Here is a 24,816-nt window from a genome sequence, read left to right as displayed (position 1 = left end):
GTTGTAATGGGAGGTGATACCTAATCCAATTTAACATGTGTTTAAATTAAATCAAGTATTACCACTCCGATAGGGAAGTGCTTCTGCACAGGTAGAAAACAATAGCTGCAAAACCACCTGCTTCCAAGAAATCCAAACACAGCTTCTCATTCCTGTGTTTAGCACCAGTTGTTGAAGCCATACATGCTAACAGGAGCTGGCTTGCAAGAATTAGCACTTAGAACAGGTTGACTTCATCTTCCAAATCCCTGTTGAGATCCCGAAGGTGCAAGTTTTGACTCTTCACTGCAGCACAGATTCCCTAGTGATGCTGGTGTCCGAGCATTGCCTCCCTCTTTGATCTCATGAGCATTAGCAGTACAGGCAGACTAGCTTTGTGAGACTGAGATTGGGAATAAAACATGTTAGGTCATGATATGTCCAGAGCTACACTAACAAGGGGGCAATTTAAGTCTGACACCAAGTATATTATTCCTTTCTGAAATTGTGAGCTCCATCCCTCCCCTTTACTGTGCTGAAGATTAAATGCAGAGCAATGGAGCTTTTAATACAAGTCCTTTATGACTGTGGAGGCGGGCACAGAAATTCTCCTGGAAGTGGCACGGACTTTTCTGAGCCAGCAGCAGAAAATCATTACTCTAGTAGGAAGAGAGAAACCCTGATCTCAGAGCATTGAAGGAGAATTCATCTTAATTTCTGGACTTGGGAATTCCTCACTTTTCGTAAGGCAGGGAAGTCTCTACCGTTCCGTGGATCATTGTGACAGAAACTGGAACTGCCACGTTAAACACCTGGGACTGGATGGCATGTCTTGGGTTTACAAGACCATTCATTAGGAGTCACAGGATAACACCCCACACCCTACTCTTCACAAAGGACCCTACTATTTTTCCCTTTTAATAGCTTTAAATCCCAAGCTTCATGACACAGATATTCCCTCCCTTTTTAGTTAAGCACCAAATCACAGTTAGCATTCAACAGTATTCAAGCTTTGCCCTCAAATTTAAGATCTAAACCGTCTAATGCCATACTCAAAGGATCTTCGTGCTACRGGACAGATTTGAGATGAGTACCTCAGCAGTTCCTCAATGTCCTCCTCTGGACTCCTGTTCAGCACAAACTCCCTGCTCTCAACAGCAGCTGGAAGCAGTAGTGAGTCGCCCAGTCTTACCATCCCACCAAGGTCTGGGTCTTCAAATAGTTTCAGATCTATAAAAAGGAACCAGAAGAGTCAAATAATGCTTCATAATACATTATCCACATTAACACTAGCTAGGGAATCCGGTGATGAGTTGGAAAAAAAGAAATTATTTTTACACAACGACTTCCAATCCACAAAGTTCCATATTTATTTCCTCTATATGATTCTACCTCTAAGATTTCTCTTAACATTCTCAAGTCATTCTTTAACCTGTATCACTATATTTTAAAAGCTCACTTATGCAAAATGCTTTAGAAAAATCCATCTGTGTATATAAACAAATGGAGAACAGGTTTACTTTGTTTCATCTTCTTTCTGGTACCAACTGATGAGAAATCTTTCTCTGGGCCAAACAGTCCTTCCTCTGGATCAACTTCCTCTTCAAAAAGGGTTAACTTAGGCTCCTCTTCTTTCTTGGCTGGTGAAGCAGATACCTTCCTTGTTTTTTTAGTTCTAAAAACATAAGAGACAAGAAAATCAGCTGCAATCCTACATTTAACAAAGATTTATGGCTTGCAAAGTCCCATAAACTGAAAATAGATGGAGGCTGGGAAAGCATCATGGAAAGGTACGCAGGCATCSGTTACAGTCACTGGCAGGATATTGAGCTAGATGAACTTTTGCTCTGATGTACTCTAACTGTACTCACACTTTGTATTCTTAAGACCTATAAAGGAAGCCAATGGGAACTGGAGGAGCAGTGCTAGCAGCGCCGTACTGTGAAAACCACCTATCACATTTGTTGTTAACACTTTTACTCCTCCCCCGCAGAAAGCTTAAAATAAGAAAGAACAGTTGTTCCAACAACACTGTTACAGACAGATAGAAAAGGGATGGCTTGAAAATAACATGTAGGCTGAACCATTGCACTGATCCCTTTGGAAGGGTTTTAAAAGGTTTCCTTGGTTCTATTCCCTCACCACCGACTGCTGCAGTTTTTGATTGATGCATGAAGGTGCTAGTTAGTGTATGAGAACATCCTCATACGTCCCAAAGGAGACACASTACGAAGTCTACTGTACCCTTAAGATGAAGTGAGCAGAGACTGGTAGAGACTATGTTGGACAGACGGCATTTACAAAAGTCAGCCAAGAYTTTCTGGTACTGAGAGTAAGATTAATTTGCTCTAAATTTAGCCTTCTAAAAGTTTGACAGTGCCACAAAGTTAATTTTTAGACTTTTCTAGTCAATGGAAAGAGACATATCTCTATAGGACAATTAATCCCATCTATTTTGAACGCTGACATCTGGATGCAATAAATCTCTGCAGATTTCTCTGCATGTCTCTCCAGTGGGTACAGGAGGAGGCTAAAAACTGCTTTGGATTAAAGGCCATTTGCTGATGGCTTAAACTAGGAAAGATTAATCTCCTTCCAAGAACAGAGGGAAAAGTACATGTCTCATGCCCTCATACCTAAGAGTTGTGTTCTATGAGATGAAGCTAAAAGGCAGATTTCACAGGAGGGCAGCTTGAGTTTGAGTTATGWGGCAGAAAATGGCATTAAAAAAAARRAAAAAAAAAAGAATTTAGAGCATTCAAAAGCCTTTGGATGGAAAGTCTAATTCAAACTAAGTAGAAAGAAAATAATTCCTTAGGGCAACATGTCCTTCCTAAAAAAATCTCCAGATTTTAGAGATTTTTTCCTCTTACCAGGCACAGCTTGGCAACTACTAAGTCAGCGCCTTCGAGCACCTCTTACATTAGAGGATCTGATTTTCTCCTCTGCAGAGAGCAGGTCAGGTTTCAGCCTAGGGCAAACCCAATTATCATCATTTAACATGCTGCAGTCATTAAAAGCTCAGAACTGAGGTCAAAAGATTACACACACATTCCAGCTACACCGAGGAACCTCTTCCAACTCCAGCCGTGCACACAGYGACCTGTTACTTCCATTTTCACAACAAAATAGACCTTCTGTATCATAGTGTCTTGCTATCAGTATTTCACCTCTTTGCAACAAGAAATGCTGCCCTTCAGCAACCCAAGAGTCTCATGCAAAAAAACTAAGAGAAAAAGAGGCTTCTTCCACGTATTGACAAAATCTGAAGTAACGCTACATACAAACTAGACTGTTTTCACAGAGGACTTCTACACAAAGTTACTGCTTTGTTAGCTGCAGTAAGCAATCTGACACTCAAATTGAGCCTGAGCACTAAAGGAACAGGTAACAAATGGTAACAAATGAGGGCCATTACTTAAAAGACAGGAAGAGAAGAACAATAAGGCAGAGTCTTACAGAGTTGGCAAACTTATTAAATAGAATTAGTAGGCACAAATAAGTAAGATCTATTGGGGAGGATAAGTAAGATCTATTGAGGAGGGAGCAACTTTTATCTACAGAATTCCTGTCCTTCAAAGCACTAGTGCTCTTTGGAGAACTGAATCAACATGTAGRTAAGGATTGCAAATCCACAGTGTCCAAAGCCTTCGACAAGATCCCTGTCCATGCAGAGGGTTACAACAGCTCTCCTGACGCACGAGGGCTTGTTACAACACAGGAGCTTGTTCATGAACCTATAGATCCAACAGCTGGATATATAGGAGCAACAGCTCTCCACCCTTGCAAAGTTAGCAAGGGGTTCACTATTAGCATTATTAGCTATGGCTATTAGTAAAATTAGCTGGAAATATCTGCCACAAGGAGTCRCAGAATGCTGGGAAACATCAAGTAAAGGGAAAAGAACCATAAAAACAATGTCATAACAAACAGTATGCAAAACTAAATGAACTGAAAAGCCTTGGTATTAAACCTCTGTTTAGTCTAGCCATCAAACCAGCCCACTTACACCGACTGGCTTTCTGTTTTGCCAAGGGACTCCATTGGCAGTTCCAGGGCACGGGGCCAAACCCACAGGGTCTGACTGCTACCAGTAGGAACATGAAGAAGTTGTTTTTCTGTCTTCAAGTCGTTTCCCCTCACTGCCCTTCTAAGGAAGGCACAGCTGAACTGCCAAATAATTCCAGCGTATCCATAGAGGGCCTCCGTTGAGGTCAGTCTCCAACTGCGAAACACAGTTCCCACGGTTCCGTATTTAGCTGTGCTGGTTGAGCCTGTGCTCTGCTGAGCAGAGGTTAAGAGATGGGAAAGGGTGTGTAAGAAGTTTCGGAGTCTGTCTGAGGTTCTGGTTTCATAATCAGCTTCAGCTGGCCTGGGACAGTGTTGAAAGAGGTAGCTCTGCTTGTCCCTTTGGCCCCTCCATGTATCTGTCACCTCCCCATGAACTGAGAACCAAGCTGGATGGTCAGGAGATTCCACAAGTGCTAGATATAGCACAYAGGAAGAGCACAAAGCATGCAAGGGCGAAAAGAGGGAAGAAAAACCACATTCAGTAGCATCAGGGAATTAACTTGAAAGGAGTCTCTCATTAAGGCACCAGTGCTTTCCTCATGCAGTAGATCTCTGAACATCACACTTGCAATGTTGGCACGTGACATCCTGAAGCTACCTGCACCTGGCCTAAGATGACCCATGTCATTGCTTCTTCCCTTGCCATGAAACAAGTGGACTTTTCAGTGAATTTTAAAAAATTATCAAACCGTAAAATTGATGTATGCTTTGTTCGGCTGAAGAGCTTTCTGAAAACTTACCCATTTACCCAGTTGAATCTATTGGTTTCTATACATGAAACATTGTGAGCCATCATGTGTGCCTGTAAATGAAGACCGATTTTAGAGCCTTCAGTCTTCACTGAAGAAGTCTGGATCAAAAAGAGGCGTCCAAAAACTAGTGAGTATAAATTTGCCTAGTCAGCCTGCAGACTCACTTGAAAAYGAAGTGGAAATTCCTGGCTCCCCAAAGACTCTCAATCACCTGTGAAAATGTCCATAAAACCCTGCATGCAGATGCAACCACCTTCAAAACAAGCCCATTCTGCAAAGCAATTCTCCTTTTGCTGCTTACACAGTGTTGGGCACTCCCACGGAGGCCTCCAGAGCTCACRGGCACATCAATAACGCAGGAATTCTCTTCTTGATCAGCTGTAGAAAACTGCATTGGGGAGGACTAAGACTCTCCAAAGCGGGAGGATAAGATTTTCAGATCTGCATGTGTGATACCTATGCTGTGAACCACTGGACCTCCAGATCTAGCATGTAGTGCCATATAGCTTGAAGGAAAGAGCCCAGGCTCTCTATCATATTTAGTAAGACAGGAGACCCTAAACCACACTCACAGCTGGTTTAAAAGACACATAATAAATACTCACTTCTGTTTATGTAATTATCCAGAGTAATTGCAATCTCAATGCCCAGCCAGACAAATATTTTAGCATTCATTATCCTGAAAACACGGCCACCTCTTTTTTTCTAGGAAATGCTCTGGGAAAAGAATGTTCTAATAATACAGAGAAGAATTATTCAAAATACACATGTGTATATTTTAGGATTGTCACAAGTTTTACACAGACAGAGCTCACTAACACAAAGAGGCATCCCAGCTCCCACAACACCTCTATGTTCTGGCTTGCACGGAAGAACTGCTATTAATATAGCAGTAATATTAGCATATCTTCTTGAAAACTGTTTCTGAAAAACAAAGATCCTATACAGCAGTTCATGCAGAAAACAAAATGTCATCTGCTGCTTTSTTTTCATTCAGCAGTGCTCATTTTCCCAAGCCGTCTGATAACAACAGGCACAACAAAAGGGGTCATTCTCATCTGCTTTGGGCCAGGGATGCAGAACAGAAAAATCTAACTCAACGCCACGCAGCCTGACTGCTAAGCATTGAGAGACAAGTGCTGGCCACACGGATACCTTATCTCACACCATCGGCTTTCTTCCTGTTAGATCTCACAGCAGCTTACAGTGTTTTAGATGGCCTTGGCAAACCCCAAAATAAGATGCCCCGTAAGAGCTGAAAACTAAATATTAGAAATCATTTAAAGTAAGAATATTAAATTGCAGGGAAAATTTGTTATGCTGCAATCTTTGGATTAGTTGTTCCAACAGAAAAACAAAATGAAAGAAAGCATAAAGGAACAGAACTTTAAGAGTTCATTTCCCACCTAAGGACCTGCTTTAGTGGAAAATCTGTTATTTTTGTTTTGTTTTGTTTTTAAGGGTTCAGCACTCTAGAATACTTCTTATTCCTAAAAGAAGCTAAAAAGTGTTAAAATTGGATCTTAAACTTTCTGATGATATCCTTCCAATGTCATTTAAAAACAGAAAACATGACCATAGACTGACAAATTTTCTTTAGTATACAGCTCATTAGCAATAATCATAATATAGGAACATTTCCTGTAAAGCTTTCATTTTAACAACTAATGAAACACACAGGCATTAATAAGCTCAGCAAGAGAACAAGACTCGCACGGTAGCTTGCAAAGAAGAACATTACCATGTAGGAAAAGTCTTTATCATTTTCCTTTGATTTTCTAAATTAAAACAGAATGTGAGATCTGCTGAAACAACTTAAGGACAGACAGGAAGAAGAATTTTAAAATATAATCAGGTCTGAGTTAAACTACAGCAAAGACACTGATCCACAGAAGACAGGCATAATAGAGTTGCCAATAGAACGTGAAAAAGCCAGAAATAGTTCCAAGTATTTGGGGAATTGCCTATAAAGAAGCAGAATGGCCCTTTTAGGATTTCTGATGGCAGCAAAATAGCTCTTACCCTGATACTCACATTAATAATACATGTTTTCAAATATGCAAAACCATATAACATGCACTAATGTGTTTGAGAAGAAAAGGCCAAATGTCTTTCTGCACCCTGCAGCTACCTATTCAACACATTTCTGAATTTCAGGGAAGTTTCCTTCCAGACAGCTAAAAATAAATCTAGTGTTAGAAAAGTACAATGCCAAGAACCAGGGGCTGGGGAGCTTTGTGCTAATACTGCTCAAGTCAGGGAAAGGTAGATAGTGGATGCAATCAGAAAATAATTAAGAGAGTGATTGAGTGATCACTGCTGAAGTCTTGTCAGAATCATACTGGTTTGTTTTTCTTTTTTCCTCTGTTTATAAGACTACAGGCTTGGTTAATACTAAGGGTTTATCAAAGGCTGACAAACAGACGTGAAAATTCACACTTTTTTTCCTAAAAATGGGACTGGCAGAATGGAAGCTCCTATGTCCTGTCTCCTGCTGACMGGGATTGCACTGTATTTGTTTCTCACACAGAGAGAGCAGATGTATCTGTACCTTAGGCCCCTTAGATGCCTTAGGCCAGGAGGGATGAAACGAGAACCATTTTTCATTTTTGCAGCCGTGGAGTGACACTCGTGTCTTGCTGTTTGTGCTAGGGACTCGAAAAACAGCATCACAGCAGGAACGATGATGACAAGATCTGCGCTCACAGGATATCATCTCTAGTTCTCTTTCTTTATTTGTATGCTTGATAAGACTGAACTTTAAGCTGTGAAGTAAAACGCTGATCCTGGCTCTGCTTCCCTCTTCTGCAGCACCTTCTCTTCTTGTGCCTAGTCTTTGCCTTTTCCATACCACCTTCCTCCCATTTCTCATCCCTCTTGGCTTTGCTTCCCAGATTTCTCGCCAATATCAGATACTTTTAGCTTGCTCTCCAGCATCTGCACTACTGCCTGCTTTCCTTGACTATCACTGGAAGCTCTTGGTCCTCTTTAGCCCTCTCCTCCCCTGCACTAGCATCATGCATCTGCTACTCTCCTACCTTTACTCTAGAATCATTTTGCTCCTGCTTTTAAGTCTCTAGGTTATTATTGTTTTTATTCTTCTGAAAAAGTTTACAGGCTGCCACTGGAGGAGCAACATGAAACTGCAAATAGGAAAGTGAAAAAAAAAAGGAGAAAAAAAAAGAGGATGAAATTGAGAAGTAGCAATAAGCAAGTTAGAGAAGGAAAGAAAGGGAAGAGGTTGCACCTCATCAGAAACGATAAACAGTTATAATAGCTGACCATCAAAAATAAACATGGATTTTTAACAGTTACTTTTGATATGAAATAAAAAACACATATTAAACTTCTCTCTTTTATATTTTTTTCTTTGCTCTTTTATATTTTTTTCTTTGAGTAAAGGAAGCTTTATCAGGAAAGAATTAGGAAGGAGAGTTGAGACCTAGTATTAATTCTAACACGTTAATCTTTGATCAGTCCTTCAAGGTCACTATCCATGTGAATAGATCTACTTATGAACACAGGCTCCAGTTTTACGGCTTGACCCTATGAAAATTATACCCCAAGGAAAAAAAAATCATTCTTTTACACTAATTAATGATTGCTATAGGTCTGTAGCACCTAAGACAGTGAAGTCAGCGGACAAGGACTGTGTTGCATATCTGTAAAGTGTTGTGTTGCATATCTGTAAAGTGTTGTCTCCATGCTGAGTAACCAGGCGATAAAATGTGGAACATGACAAGAATACGAATATGACAACTGTAATGAAATCAACCTATAAACATTGTCCTTTTATGAGACATTCTTCACAAAATATCTGAGCAGCTTTACCAATAAAGTCAACCAAGCAGAAATAAAGGTAGTGTAAAAAAGCTCTGTACTGAATATGTATCTGCTACCTGCTCAAAAGACTAAGGAACAAACACAAAAAGGAAGGCTTTACAGATCAGAAATTTATAGTAATGAAAATGTCTAAGGTTTCAGTGATAACCCTAAGCTGTTTGTTCTACAGTATGACAGCCCTTAAAATATTGGCCCACAGCTAACATGGATTCGATTCATCTTTTTATTCAGAYTCTTCCTTTTCCATTTTACCTTCCATAGACATAACATTCTGGAAAAAGACAGATGTGACATTTAAAGGTCTCCAAATGCATGCACTTAGAGCAACAATTACCTTAAATGTTTTAGTAAGAGTTCTTACAACTATAACTTACAAGTGACAAATGCAAACAGCAACCATTTTGGAGAAAAATGACTGGTTCCTTCAATACTGAAWTGKTRAAAAAAAAAAAAMCATATAACTTAGTTTTTTGTTAGTCACTTTTGAGCAATTTTTGGAGAAATGTTGAATAGATAAATATGTTTGAACATGTGATTAGTTGATGGCACATTTCCAGKGGGACATTCACAGCTGTTAAGTCAAATTTAATAAGATTTGCAACTGTTGGTATCACCACATCTCCTGGCCTCACACTGGGCTCCTCAGCAGGAGATGATTCCCACAGTGCTGCCGCTCCTCACCTCATCCAACGGCTACAAGAAGGAGGAAGGTGGGCCCAGCTCTGGCTGCTAGTTTCCTGTGAACAGACAAGCCTCTAATTCCTAAATCAACAAAAGAGGATGTTTGCCTCTGAAAACCTCTGGTCTCTCCCTAATTCTAAAAATCTCTAATTCTAGGGGCTCTGTGGGAAACGCTGCCTCTAGCCCCCTTCCTTTTTTTGCCTAGTACCTGCAGAGTCCACRAAAACCACTGGCAAAATACAAATCATGTTCCAGTCTACAATCTTGCTCGACATACCTGTCACGCTACATCTAGACCGCTTATTAAAAGCTGGAGAAGTTACCAAGGTGGTGAGCAGACTCCTGCAGCGGCCARGCGGTGTCCTTGCTCGGACACTGACTGCTTTAAAAGAGTGGTGTCTTGGCACAACCTGAGGAAGGAAGACAAAGCTGAGCCCGTTTTTCCATCCTCTTCCTCAGCCAGGGTCCCTCCCTCACCACGCGCTCTGCAGGGGTCACTTCTTCCTCGTTGCTGTTCTGCCTGCTGCACCCAGGGAAAATAAACCTATGGTCACAACACAGAGACGGCGCCGCAGGAATGAAATTCTAGAAGGACACGGTGTGACAGTGCTGGAGCTGAATGCTACTGCYACCTCCTCCTGCCAATCCCAAAATCAAGCCTGCTTCCACAAAAATAAAAGTGCAGCTTTCTTGCCTTTGGATATTTATTTTTGGAGAGGGCAGTTAAAATTGCCCTGGTGAAATATTCTCCAGGCCATGCATATGGCTTACTGCACGAAGCAAATGCTACTTGTGCTCTTGCAGCGGCTGCTGTTGTTCAGCCTGCAGGAAGCGGCACAGGAGGAAGCACCGGAGAGACAAAACTCGCCCTCCTGCACAAGACACTGGGGCTCTGCAAAGGCAGCTGCCAAGGAGCTGCTTTCTGCAGCCAACAGAAAAAGAGCTGKTTTTTTTTCTTTCACCATTTTTTTTTTCTTTCTTAATTGGATTCCTATTTACATGTTGTGAAGGGAAGGGTTTTGCGGCTCCCTAGCCACCACGGCCACCACAGAATCACAGAAGGGTTGAGGTTGGAAGGGACCTCTAGAGATCATCTAGTCCAACACTCAGGGCACGGGGCACAGGGTGGCATCCAGGCGGGTTTTGAAGACCTCCAGAGAAGGAGACTCCACAACCTCCCTGGGCAGCCTGTTCCAGGGCTCTGTCACCAAACCCCATAGCAGAGATGCCATAAAAGCAGGAGGCAGCACATACAGCTGTGCTGCTGAATGAGAGCATCCTGGAACAGGGCTGTATTACTGCTGTCTTGCACTTGGTCCCAGGTTTTCCCTAGCCTTGGATGGGATTCCTAGAATTACGACTCTGTATCTGAGTTTTAGCTGACAAGAGAGAAAGGAAGCGAGGGGTCTGCTGGAGCCCAGCGAAGTGACAGCCTGAAAAGCAAGGCACCTGGGACACGCGTGTGGGAGGAAGGCAGGGCTGCTTCTGGAAGGCGCAGGCCTGAGGAGATCCTGCCACTGTGCACAGGGATGAGCTTGATGCAGTCTCCTCCGTGCTGCCTCTTGGGCAAGGCCCCTGCAAGGAGCTGCAAGTCCCAGCAGATCCCAGGAGAAGAGATAGGCAAGATAGCAGAGGGCAGGAGGGGTGATGATGCAGAAAGGAACCTTCCAAAGTCACCCTCGCTGCACCCCTGCGTGGCAGGGAATGCCAACACCCCGCTTCAACAGATAGGGAACTAAAACTAGGTGCTGAAAAACAGAAGTGACTTGCCCGCAAATCTAAACAGGAAGCCTTYGAAACGGGGAACTGAAACTAATTCCCTTACGATCTTGGCCGGCAACACCAAGTGGGACCACACTCTTCTCCTTCCTGTTTGAGCATCCTGAATGGTGCGACTCTGCCCTTGTCTCCTGGCACCATCACTGAGCAAATAAAAACAACCCTAATGAATCAAGGGTTTGCTGTAACAGCCCCAAGGGAGGGAGGGAGGGTTAGCCCTCAAGAGCCTCTTAAGAACATATTTGTTTTATTCTATTACAGGAATTGCCTCTCTGTCACTCACTGCCAAGACAAGAAACAAGGATGAGTCGGGGAAAAAGGGCTTCTATGGCAAGACTGTTATACAGAGGAGCCACCTATGCTGGCAGATAACCCATCACATAAGTGAAAAACAAGAATTTTTTAGCAAATGGGGCTAGTAGAGTGGCTTTGAGGCCAAGACGCTCTCTTCTGTGTTTAATGATGCCTTCAAGAATGCCCAACATCCTATTATAGGCAAAAAGAAAAAAAAATAGAACAGAGAAAAGTCTTGGAAATCTCCCATACCAGCCACTCTGACCACTCTGTATATTGTGCCAAGTCAGTTGAAGTTATTACAGAAAGTCATGCATGGTCATAGAACAGACCCCAGAGCAACAGCATATACTAGTAAATAAACCAGGCCAAGACCTTTCCCTAGCCCTGATGCCAACTGACAGGGCATCACTCACATCCATGCAGCTGATCTTGCATYATACTTCAAAATATAGGCTGTGTGTCCAGTCGTAGGCTAACGCCCAAGCTTTGCCTCTCACTGTCTAAAAGATAACTGGCTGGAACAGGTCACTGTAACCAGGCAGCTAATTTAACTATATGGATGACTGTTTGGGCCCATGTCCCAGCCCTGCTGTTCAGTTTCCTTGTGTAGAAATGTCCTCCAAGAACTGGATACATATTTTAAGTAGTCCTTTAATTGCCAGGATTTATTTGGTGGGTTCAGCAAACACTTCTGGCATGAGCAAGGTTGAGGTGAAAGGGACTCTGCCCTCCCAAGCTCCCCGGCCAACAATTAAACTGAACAATGATAAAAGCTACAATCATCCCTGGCATTTCATGCTCATGGAACATCCTCAAGTGCCAGACTCATTGCAGTCTGCATGGAGAAAAGCCTCTCTACAGGGTCCTGTACATGTGCTCCTACATGTGCTCCTTCTCCAGACACGTTGTGCAGAATGGAAAGCCAACATCTCTACTTGCAAACAACATGGTCAGGGCCTCAACTTAGCTGCTTGCCCACAATGACCTTCTTGTGAACTGTTAACATGCTTCTTGGCGTGTATTTGGCATAAGCTAATTACTGAATTTCAAATAATGCCTGGACATAGGTTAGAAATCAGTATAAGCTCAGAGTCTTTTCCACTTCGGATGTGGTCACCTTGCCCCAGAGGGCAAAAGGTTTTTGATGCACGGTCAGGGGCTACATCATTCTAGTTGGCACAGAGCAAGACTACAGTTCCTGTCCAGTTTTATTCCCTAGTTAAGTCACAGTTCAAACATCTTCCACAGCTGTACAGTTCACTGTGATGATAAATCTTATCCCTTTCTGACCTGGACAGACATGGTGATGTCAGGCAATACGATAAAAAGGGTTTGGAGCCTTGTCCAAAAGATATGAAAGGTAATAGGAAGCATTCTTTAACTTTAGTGACAACTGTCATCAAAATGATCTCAATATTTCTAATAGATGTTCCMCTGCAAGACCTCGGACCTCTAAGCAAAAATGAACTTTTTCAAGGCAGACTTATGAAATTAGTTTTACTGCTTTTACCAAAGACATAATGGAGAAATCTAGCTTTTAAATACTCTACCCAAGAAGCAACCTTTCTGAGGTTTCAAGAGCAGCAGCAAAACCTGCCAAATCCCAGCTTTATGTCTGTGCTTCTGAACAAACCTCCCTCTGTGGGCACTTCGGGTGTTCCCTGATCCAGTTAAATGCTGCAAGGGGCATTGTACCAAGGGGCTCTGATCCCCCAGGTATGTTAGTTAGTACCAGCCCACAGTTACAATGGCCAATTCACGTGTTTTTGGAAAGATTATATAGTTCATTTCCAAAAACAGTTTTTCAAAAGCTATTTTGAAAGCAAAGCAGTAACAATGTCTTTATTAAAGTCTGCTAAGTTGGGAACTTGACAGCATTGGATGAACGGAAAAGCAAGTTCCCTCATCTTGATTTAGCTGAGCACATATTCAGCCCTACAGACAACTACCAGAGCAAGCAATTCTGCTAAACACAGTGAACAGGAAAAAAAACCCAAAAACATAAAAACAAAAACAGGGCAGTTCTGAATCTGTCCCACATGAACAGTGTCTCGTTTACAAACAGTTCTTTGGATCTACTGACTAAAGATTTCCCCTGCCTCAGTGAAAGGAGCAGGCTAATCGATGAGGTAATGCTTTTTTATTCTAATTAAGGACCTGAGTCATCCTATTATTCTAAAGTCCATGAAACAAAGCATGTTTAGATCTGCCCAATTACCTCATGCTCAACGCTCTTCCAAAGCAGGAATCATAATAGTAAAAACAAAACAAAAACCCTAACTTTTCATTCTCTGTAGCTGTAAATTTATCCTGTGCCCTTTAAGAATCCACTGCTTCCTACTTATCTGTCTGCTAGATTAGGACTTACTTAATGTGCCAGCAAAATGCCTCACGGCAGCCTCTGCCTTCACTGCTGTTTAGCTCCTCAGTGCTGCAAATGACCACATGCTGCTGTTGAGCATGAAAAAAACGAAGGCAGAGAGTTCACTTAAAGCACTATAGGAATTGCTTGAAAACTGGTGCCAGCTAGTGGCAATGTGATTTCATTCCACTTCTCTGACATGGTTTTATAAGACTCGTATATACAGAAAAATGTGGGTGTGTGGCAAGTTTTCTTGCTTTAATATATTGCAAATAAKGCACCAGGCCCACTGAAAATCCCATGAGCTTCTTAACAGCAGACTCTCCTGAGCTGGTGAAATTACAAACTGGGTAGTTAAATTTACATTGGTGCAATTACCTCTGTGTTACCAAATGAGTTGCACGTTTTTCCCTTACTGCCTGATGCTGCAATGAGGTGCAGCATTACGGTGTGAGCTTCTTCCTGTGTTTTATCCCAGGTGCAGTCACATTTGGGTTCTGCCTGACAGCACTGCTGGATGGCACTCACAGCTAGAGCACTGCACAATTACTCAGTCCTTTGGGTGCACGATGATGGTATCAACTCAAAATCACCAATCATAAATCCCATAAAATTATATTTGGTGTTCTAATCAGAGAGAAAATGAAGACCATTAAAATAATTACTTAAATTCCTTCCCTGAAGATCCTCAGGTTGCAGCTGCAAACATACTGGAATCACTCAAGCCAGGCATAAAAACAACTCACAAACTGAAGTTTAAGCAAGGCAATTGCTTCAAGGTAAATAAAGAGGGAAATAATGACTGCATAATATTTTAGGACCAGAAACACTAGGCAGGAAATAGGAAGGCAGCTAAGGACAATGCTGGCACGAGGGAGAAAGCGACTCTCCTAAGTTTCCCTTGAGTCAGGGAAGTGACTAGGTCTAAACTGAAAGAAAACAAGGGAGCAGCCAAATTCAGCTCCCTAAGTTATCCCAGGGCATCCACTCCTCTCCAGACCTGTCTGTTGGTCCGAGTGTCCTAGCCCTGATTTACCACCTACAGTTCTTTCTAATTGCTGGAAATGGATACAGCCACAGGGTGGGTTTGTTTGTTTGTTTGCATTCACCTGCCAAATAAAGAAGAAACATTTATATAACTTGGAGAATTCAGGCAGAAACCCAAGAGTTCCAGAAAATCCCATGTTTTCTTGAGCACGACGTTAGCAACTGCGAAAGGACAGGAATGAAAAAAGAGGCCTAAATCCTTTTCATATCCATAACAAGACTCCTGATTGCAAGGCAGGAGTAYTGCATTTTACTTATTTGCATTTTCTTCTTTTTCCTTTCTTTTATGGAGAAGAACACTACAAGAGACTAACTAGGTTCCTGCTTTTTAGGAAAAGTTTCAACCACCAAAAATGTTTCAGGGRACGACCAACAGGGTTGTTTACTGAGGTTTCACAAGTCGCCAATCTGACAGCAGCTGGACTGGAATTGCGACAAATATTTGTGTCACTTGGCAGAAGCGACAGCCGAGCATGCCTGGCAACCTAAAACTGTGACTCAACAACTGTCAGAACATAAAGATCTGCCTGTTCAAACTCTGAAGGCCTCGCAGCTGTGAGCACGGGGTGCCCTAAACCAGCAGGCTAGGGAAACAAAGCTCTTGCTTCTTCCCCGCCTTGTTCATTGTTCTAAGTATTGAAATTCATCAGAGAAAACATAACCTGGATCCTCTCACTTTGCTATGGGGGCACCTCCGCCCTCTCTCAGCCCATCAGGAGACATAGGTGTTCCTGCAGCTGTATGTGAATCCTCCTGGATCCAGAGCAGGAGCTATGTGCTTAGCTGGCCAGGGCGAGAGGAGTCACTGAAGAGCAGGAGGATGCCTGAGGAGCATGAGAGACAGCTCAGGAGTAACAACTCTGCTGACCAAGACCAGCAGGTGAGCAGCTAAACACACACTTTGGCAGCTTTACTGCAGACCATCTGTTCGGTGGGTAGCTCTCCAGCACTAACTGCTGGTCCGTGTCCCGAGGTGCCTCCTCCCGCAGCCTGCCTGGCTCTGCAGGGCTTGGCAAGGCCAGCACCAGCTGCCTGCTCCCTCCCCACCACTCCAATGCTCAGGGCAATCACCTGCTTTGCAGCCAGAATTGGCCCCGAGTCCTTTATTAATCCCCTAAATGACTAAACCAAGAGATCACAAACCTTTGGCACCAGCAATGGCTGAGCTTGATCTCAGCAACAACCAGTGACAGGGATTTTAAAAATACTTCTGGCAGGGGGCCCTCAAGAAGTCTGCTCTCGCTGGCCTCATCCTTTCCGGGCTGTTGTTAGGAGTTAGCTGCGTTTGTGTTTACCCACCACAGATGCAAAGCTGCAGCCTCGCCACGTGCACAGACCTGGATGAAGATAAGTCATGGGGGGAAATCCACTGAAACAACAGCAAAGGCCAGAGCGGAGGCGAGAGCTGCCAAGGATGCACGAGGAGACAGAAGGGCTCTGCTCGRGGAATACCGACCTCCTCCCTCCGTACAGTTTTCCAGGAAAAGAAAAGGACTGAGGGAGGATATGGATATGCAGTCATTGGAAAGATTTAGAGCAGCAAAGGAAAAAGGACGGAAAGGAGGGAAGGCCGCGTGTAAAGAAGCTGTCGTGATGGGTGCTAATTGCTGATGGATGCAGGAAAGTACAGGAAAAGGTGGGTGCTTTCAAGCTGGTGAACGCCAATTACTTCAAAATTTAATCATTTCTATAAAAAGACATGTGGAGGGCTGCTGTGTGTTTTAACTCGTTGGGTACTCGTTGGGTTGTTCCTTTTGCAAAAAAAGTCAGTGCTGCTTTGCTCAGGGATGCTGGGGCCTGCGGGTTCTTGCAGTAAACTGATGGCAGGTACTAAATTCGGTGTTACACACCAAGTGAGAGAAGAGAGATGCTGAAGGCCCTACAAAGGGGAAAACTGCACAGTTCATCCACAGAGGTAAGAGACAAAACCCAGCTCATTCAGCTCCCCTGATATATTTTTCAATCGAGCTGCTGTAAGATTTAGAGCTAGAAAGTCGCACTTGGTCACGCTCAGGCATCTTATGACCACCAGCAAAACCAGTGCTACAGATCAGCTGTTAGAAGAGCCTCGGGTGCTCCCCTAGGACTAGCCATCCAGCCCTCTCCTAAACTGTCCCAACTACAGCCCAGGAGCTGGCCCGGGCCAGCAGCCACTTCCAGGGGGCAGTCTGGAAATCACAGACCTAACCTGGAGCATGGGGAATGCACCATTCTCGACAGGGCCACACAGAGCCTGTTGGCCTCTGACCACAGCCCTGGGCATTGGTTAATGCACTAGCACTGATAAAAGGATCTGGTTTCATACACCTCAAGCCATGCAAAACTTTTCTCAAACAACCACCAAATTACATCTTTTTCCATGGCAGAAATTTTGGAAGTATCATCAAAATAGCTCCTCTACCTCRTGACTCTCTTGGATGCCTTTCACTTCTGGATCTACTGCTCTTGCTTCTTTTATCCTTGAAGGTATTCCAGGTAAAGAACTCCTTGCAATCACAGAATCAAAGAATTCCCTTGCCAGGGAAGTCCTTTAAGAGCCAGCCATTAAAGGACACTGCCTCTCTAAAAACCTAGATGTGTTATTAAAGTGCTATGATAGTCTGGTAAGTACTTAAAAACACCTACCTACAAATGTTGAGATACATGGATCTAAAAAGATTGATAAACAGTAGTATTGCATTTGTTTTAAGGAGAACAATAAGGGAGAAAAGATGAGTCAATATATAACATACCTAATGTTTTGCCTGTGTTATGGGGTGAAATGTGTGGGGTGAGCTCACACCATAAGGGAATTTTAACTTTTCAGCAAAGGGATATTCAAAGGGTTCACCAGAAGAGAAAGAGATTTTTAACTATTTAAACTGTTAATTAAAGAGATTTTAACTGTTTAAAGAAAAATGGATCAGAGCTAAAAATGTGCCACTGATACAGCAAGGAGTATACTATGTTCAACTTCCATGACACAGCTGATGTCAAAGGACCAGGTTACAAAGTGTTAGGAGTGGTTATTCCCACAGGACCTGCATAATTCTGTCCAAAGATGAAGGGATTTCTACAGATGTGCAGAAAAAAAATGCAGAGCAGCTGGCAACTGTACATCAGAATAACAAAACTCCAAACTATGSAGATGGAAGCAAGAGACAAGGAGAAAAAAAGTCATTCCCAGAAATCATATTTCATTTGAATTATATCACTGCACCACAGAGCTAAATTTGAGCACCTTCCATTCCACAAAAGAGCTAAACATAGGCAAGGGAACTTGAAAGTGCCACACTGTGGCACATACATTTCCAAAACCACACACTGTGACATGCTGTGTGTGTGTGGTTTTGGAAATGTCCCTGAGTTTGGGCAAGGGACAAACAAAAAACCCTTCCTGTTGCTAAGACATGGCTCAGGAGCACTCTGCAAATACAGAGAGCAAGCTTTTGGGCCTAAGGATCATGTATCAGAGAAACATGGTGGGTTTGTTGACCTCCATTTATGCTCACAAGAGCACCAAACTGGCCAGTGAGTCACCCAGCAGACGTGCAAAAGCAACTCAGACATAGCCTTGAACGTGGAGATGGGAATTTGAACAACTGGGATATCTCCTCCGGGCAGCAGGCACCAGGCCATCATGAGCCTGCATGTGGATTACCAACAGTAATACAAAAAAGACCCTAATTTAGTAATATTTATTTAGCAGACAAACCCTATTTCTTTTTTAAAAAAGACCCTACTTAGCTGTATTAGCCAGTGTATTTGACTGTGTATGTGGTGGTTCAGCAGCACCGTGACAGTGCTGGAGCAAAACCAAGTCACTGCCTTTTGGGCCGGGAGCAGAAAGTTGTTTCCAAAMGAGGTGCAAGGAAAACGCACGGAGCTTGTGCTGCCAGAGTCATTTTCATCTCCATCCAAAAGGAAGAAAAAGCTGTAAGATTCTGCCAAATGCATGATTCAGTGTAGGTCTGAACTCCTGCTCAAAACACCGCAGGCACTGATGGYGCTGGCAATGGGCTGGCTTCCTGCACTGCTGACTTTGCATCTTCTCAAATGTTTTTCACAACGGAAAAGGGTCATGGAAGCTTTTTTTGTGGTTGTTTCTTTGTTCTTCTCCAGCTGAATGGCCTTTTCAAAGGGTGACGACACTACTAACCCTTGGAACACCCCGTCCTATGTATTAGGAAGAAGTTAACTACGAAATATCTTTATCTAGCCTGTGTCAACTCACTTTATTCTGCAGTTCAAACTCCCTTCAACCATGTCTGAAGCACAGAACCTGTCAGCCATGTAAACTCCCTCTTCAGGCCAGCACCTATGATTGTAATGGGCATAGAAGACACTTTAAAATAGACCCTAGAGATGCCCATCCACTGAGAATCACAGAATGGTTGAGGTTGGAACAGACCTCTAGAGATCATCTAGTCCAACCCCTCTGCTCAAGCAGGGACACCCAGAGCACRGGGCACAGGGCGGCATCCAGGCGGGTTTTGAAGACCTCCAGAGAAGGAGACTCTACAACCTCCCTGGGCAGCCTGTTCCAGGGCTCTGTCACCCTCACACTGAGGACGTCTTGACTTCAATCTTCTGCCTCTCACCTGGACACCTATTACTAGGTAGCATAAAGCTGGGAAAAAGTGTTTAAGTCCTATCAGTCTCCACTGATTGGAATTAGGAATATCTTCCATGAAAGCCGTGTTAAATAGATGAGTATAGAGAAAATGTAAAATCAGACTCAGGATTCCCATTTCCACTGTCACATTTCTGCCTGTGAGATTCACAAAAAAAAAATCATATATTTTTTTTTAATATAGCCAAGCATGGGTTTAGAAAGGAGAAGAAATCTTATTGCATGCATTGTACTGCAACTCCATATCAGTAAAGACTCTCTTATTGAAACCAGGTTACTCTGATTCAGTATGAATTATGTTCACAGGAAGAATAGAAGCAATAAACTGAATGAGGATTACATACAAGATCTGTTCACCTTCAATGCACTAAAACACCAAAATAATCAGACTTTCAAGTGCTATGTCAAACTGCAGAGCAGAAAAGCCAACTTCTKGCTTGTTTTGGCATGGCAAATTCTTTACAGCTTATACTTGTTTGAAGTGGGAAAATACAACATTGCATTTTCTAACTCAATAGATCATTTTCCTATCCAAAAAAGGACAGCTTCTTCTGTAAGCTTACCAACTAAGGACCACTTTGCGGGAAGTACTGTTTTATCTATCTTCTCATTGTAAATAGTTATTTAACTTTTTAAAAATCTTTCTTCAACAAGGGAATAATTTTGATGTTGAGTAATTAAGCACATGCGTTGTCAAAAGAATAATATTTAAAGTTTTCTAGTAACATGGAAAGGATGAAAAGCCTTAAGTACAAAAGATTAAATTTGGAAGGCAACCATTACATGAGATTATACAGCATGCAAAATGTCCAAATGGTGCTTCCAGTATTAATCATTCTAGGTTGACCTAGAACTTTAGTGGAAGACCTAGGTTGACCTAGACTTTAGTGTGGGAGACTCAGGCTTAGAAAACAACCTTGGATGAATGATCCTTATGTAAAYGATTCAAGGTAATTAGTAAATATGAAGAGAGGGTTCTGTCTTGTTCCTATCAGTTACTGGCTATTGCTATGAAGGAGAATGTTAGAAGCACTGGAAGGGTCCAAAGCAAAAAAAAAAAAAAAAAGTATAAATCAGAGGATGCTGGTAACTTCAATGCTTGCTGAAGATTAAGAACAATAAAGCCTTTTTCTTTGGTCATTTAAGCTTAGGACACCCTAAAAATGTAGCCAGTACTCATAAACCCAGTCACCAAGAAAYTAAGCTTGTTTCCAGGCTTCTATATTTAGAGGTGGCTTGGGAAAATGACAAATTCCAACAGGAAGTGAATAAAATAATCGTCTGAGAACTATTGGACAGGTAAGCAAAGCCAGAGACCAGCTTCAGCAAGGTTTGATTCAATTATTTTGGTTCTCAAGCTATTTTTGCYTATGCCTTGGAGGCATCTGGCATGTCATCTCTTCAGATACAGGAAGAAGAAAAGGAAAGGTTGCACGTGGATGTCATAATTGAAATGCTATTCATCTGGTCTTTACGTTGCTTTAACTTCACCTCTTTCTAGATGCAAGTTTCAGACATTGCACGCACACTGGCGAGCGCCAGAGAAACAAATCTAATGAAATCTGTCAGCTTTCTATTTTGTGGTTGCATGCTTCAGTATCCAGCAAAGTACATACTGGAGCTGAGACTACGGGCTAAAAACTATATAACAAAGGCACTGTCAATCATACCTCATTATACCAAGAGGGTCTAAAGCTTCTTCGTCTTCTTCCTGCTCTTCCTCTTCTATTTTGTGCCCTTTTTCAGCATTTTTCACTGACATAAGCTGTGAGATTACATCAGGTTTCTTCTCCTCTTTGAAGAAATCCAATACTTCATTTTCTTCATCTTCTTTGTCCTTGTCATCAGGAATGTTTTTACTCTTGAAGTCAATGACACCAGTAGATTTTGTTCCTGCAAAATACAATGATAGAAGCAAAACTGARTACACAGCATAACAGCATGTTTTACTTAATACATTGCACCTGTTTCTTATTATTTTGGTTGGGGAGCTAAACTATATGAAACTCATTCAATGTTCCTTACAGTCCCTTGCATCTAGTGATGCATTATTCTATGTTCAATTTGTTCACTAATTTTAAGTATTTAAGTAGAGAAAGACAGAGGAAATGAACTTTATTTAAAGCAGAGGAGCATATGTCTAAACTGCTTATTTGCATTCCTTCCATAGTCAATGGAAACAACATAGTTTCCAGATGGTTACTCATCCAAAGATAAGAATGAGTTTCCCTCTGAAAGTGCCTGTTTCTCTCCACTGGCTACAGAGAGGGCCTAAATACTACGCTTAAATGTAGGTAAATGACTTTTATATAGGTAGCTGAGATAAAGCCCATCTTTCTTTAATTCTTATGGGCTATAGGAAAAGTAGTTTCCATGGCAGCTTTTCAATATGCTTTTCCAAACAAACTCTGAAGTTTTACCTCTCTTCAGTATACAAGATCCATCAGTTTTGGAGCAAGCTGAAAAGATTTACTTTGACTAAGTCTTCTTGCCCTAATTATATGCAAAACSCAGAATAAGGAACATAGAGCCATTCCTTGATGTGGTGTCTCTGGATGTTTAGGAAACTGATTTAAAATGGTAAAACCAGCTAAAAATAGGCAAGTGAAAATCATGACAGAAAAAAAAAATCAGGGATTCATCTCAGGGTATCACTGTTYGGGAGATGGATCTCATGCAGGTTTATATGTCTGCATCAGCCTAGTTATCTAGGGGGGAATTCACTGCCTAAATGTGGGCACCTACTCTGGGCAACTGAGCCTGTGCTCCCATATAGGTATGGAGTGCTGAGCAGGTTATGCAGTGGAGATCAGGACATTTCATATTTTACCCTTATGTAGACACCCACATTTTGCAAGGTGGGTTCTCCTTAAACATTCTTGAACATATTGACTGTATCTCCACTGTCTGTAAAGAAAGTCTGCACAACCAGCTTGAAGATCTACAGTGTATTTATCTTTACATAYAAGTGAGTGAGAAGATGAATCCCATCTCGTTTACAGAGTGAGGTTCATACTACTCTGAGACAGATTTTCATGAACAGGTCATGTTATTTGTACAAGTTTGTCCACTGACAGGCTAATTCAGCTGTAGAAATCTACACGATATCCAGAAAGGGTTTAGTAAGATAAATCCTGATTTTTCTGTCTAACAGGGTTATTTTCAAGAGAATGCAGTCAGGAAAAAAAAAAAAAAAAGACAAAGTAAAAAGCTTCCTAAGTTTATTTGGCAAAATCATTTTGCTTGTATTATGCAATTCCACCCACCTTCGGACTGTAGGAAGCTGCTATGAATTGTGAGCTTYGTGTCTGAGAGCTTTGGTCACAAGAATGTGCCCTTGCCAGTCTCATAAAACTTCTAGCTTGGCCTCACTTGACCCTTTTGCAATTTCACACATGGTGACTTGCTAGCACCTTGCAAATTCACCTCCTTAAAACCAACACTGCTTGGCAGTTCTCAGCTGGGTTATGAGCAGAGAGCCCATCTGCTCCATTCATTCAGTGACTCCCTGTCATGCTTAAGGAGCACGGAGAAACAAATTGCTGCAGTCATGAGGCCAGAGGTTTTAAAAAAAAAAAAAAAAAAAAAGGAGGAGGAAAGAGGTGAGAGAATAGGTTTAATTAGCAGACCGTCAGTCTGTTTTTCAAATATTTTTCTAAGTCAAAAATCTTAGCAGTCTTATTAGGAACAAAACAAAAAATGAAAAAAAAAAAAAAAAGAGAAAACAGAGTAGTTGTTCACCAAGAGAGCTCCTGTGTTGTTCTTTTAGGGTTTATCTCTCCACTGATGATAGATGATTATTTAAGACTTCTGCACTTGGGTGTTCTGAATCTCAGCTTACAGAATCACAGAATGGTTAGGGTTGGAASRGACCTCTAGAGATCATCTAGTCCAACCTTCCTGCTCAAGCAGGGATCCCCAGAGCATGTGCTGAACACCTAACAGAAATCAGGGCTCCTGAGGTGGGTATGTTCAAAGTCAGCACCATGAACTAATCCTTCCGAACGAAGCATGTGCCCTCTGAGGGGCAGGGGAAAATACACCAGTATTTTCACATGCACAGTTCATGACTGTGCAGATGTGCAAAGGAATGTTTCTAATGACAGCCTTTACCCTGGCATTCTCCAGTCTTTCACTAGGAACTTAATAACRTTTTATTAAGCATGGTCAAGGGAGAGGGGACACTCACATCTTTTAGTTACCTAAGAATTCCAGTAACTCAGGACTTGTTGCTAGATGCTCATCTTTCGAGATGGATTTCATGATATCATTGAACGCTGCTCTTCGCTCACAAATGTCAGATTCCCCCACAAAGAGAACTTTTCTAGGCAAAAGTGGAAGAGAAGCCTGTGGATACCGTGCTGCCAGCCTGTGGTAAAGCTCTTCTATTTCGCTGTACTTCTTGGAAACCTGCAATGAAACACACTGCATGGGTGAGTTTCTTTACAGGCAAGGGGAAGACACAGGCATCAAGCAGCAGTTTAAGCACTGAAGGGAAACATGAACTCTGGACACAAAACTGGAAAAACACGTATTACCGAGGAGCTCCACATATGGCCTGGTAAAAGCCTGGTATCTACACAGTGCATCTCCAAATCTGTTGCCTGTTTTCTAATTCAGTTATTACAATCCACTCCTGTAATGAAACAGAATTTTGTTGCCAGATACCTACAGTCCATTTGTCCGAGTCAGCAGCTAATAAAATAGAGGGAAGATCAGAGCTCCAGGTATTTCTCTGACAGCAGAAACTCCTGTGCAGTAAAAATGAGCTACTTGATGCCAAGCCCCAAAAGATGTAAGGGGAAGGTGAAGGAAGGGAAGGGGAAGGAATATTTTCACCATGGTGCCAAAAGATAGATTTCTCCGTCCTGGTGGCTTGTCGTGCTCCTCTGGCTCTTAAGGTCTGATGAACGGGCACATTTGCTGCCCTCAGCACCTGACATAGACACTAGGACACACACCTCAACTGACCTCAGACTCTTTAGTTTACCCATGAGGTAGGTGGAAAAAAACAACAAAAATAACAACAAACTTGGTTGTGAACTGCAGGTTCTTATGCAAGGAGAAGACAGCAGTCATCCTTCAACAGAGCCATTCCTTTTGCAGGTAAAGATGGGAAGTCTGAGAAGAAATGTGGCCCAGGAAAGCAAAGGGAAAGCAATATCCATGGGAACACTAGCTAGAAATGAGGTGGAGTCAGTGCTGCACTAAGTTTTGAATTCCAGACTGGACACCTGAAGGAAAAAAAAAGGGAATATATATATATACACACACACACACATACAAACAAAAATCAAACAAACCAAACACTGTAATTGGCATTATAGGCATTACGGAGAGTGACTGTCATGCTCTGTGACCATGGTATTATACACTGCCTTTATTCATCATGG

General features: G+C 42.3%; 1 protein-coding gene across 1 annotated transcript in view; it reads right to left on the bottom strand.

Moving 5' to 3' along the window:
- The window catches only part of HS1BP3 (HCLS1 binding protein 3), a 45,745-nt gene that overhangs the window by 10,033 nt on the left and 10,896 nt on the right, over window positions 1-24,816 (bottom strand). The window contains exons 4-7 of the mRNA XM_026044887.1: window positions 23,626-23,833; window positions 21,094-21,316; window positions 1,500-1,654; window positions 1,074-1,209 (exon numbers count right to left, since the gene is read on the bottom strand). Coding sequence (XP_025900672.1) covers window positions 1,074-1,209; window positions 1,500-1,654; window positions 21,094-21,316; window positions 23,626-23,833 — 722 coding nt within the window. The remainder of the gene's footprint in view (window positions 1-1,073; window positions 1,210-1,499; window positions 1,655-21,093; window positions 21,317-23,625; window positions 23,834-24,816) is intronic.

This window comes from Nothoprocta perdicaria, unplaced genomic scaffold (assembly GCF_003342845.1).
Source record: "Nothoprocta perdicaria isolate Ctin4 unplaced genomic scaffold, notPer1 scaffold_39, whole genome shotgun sequence".
In the NCBI taxonomy this organism is placed as follows: domain Eukaryota; kingdom Metazoa; phylum Chordata; class Aves; order Tinamiformes; family Tinamidae; genus Nothoprocta; species Nothoprocta perdicaria.
The sequence above is the reverse complement of the archived record's forward strand: the minus strand, read 5'-3'. Positions and strand labels throughout refer to the sequence as shown.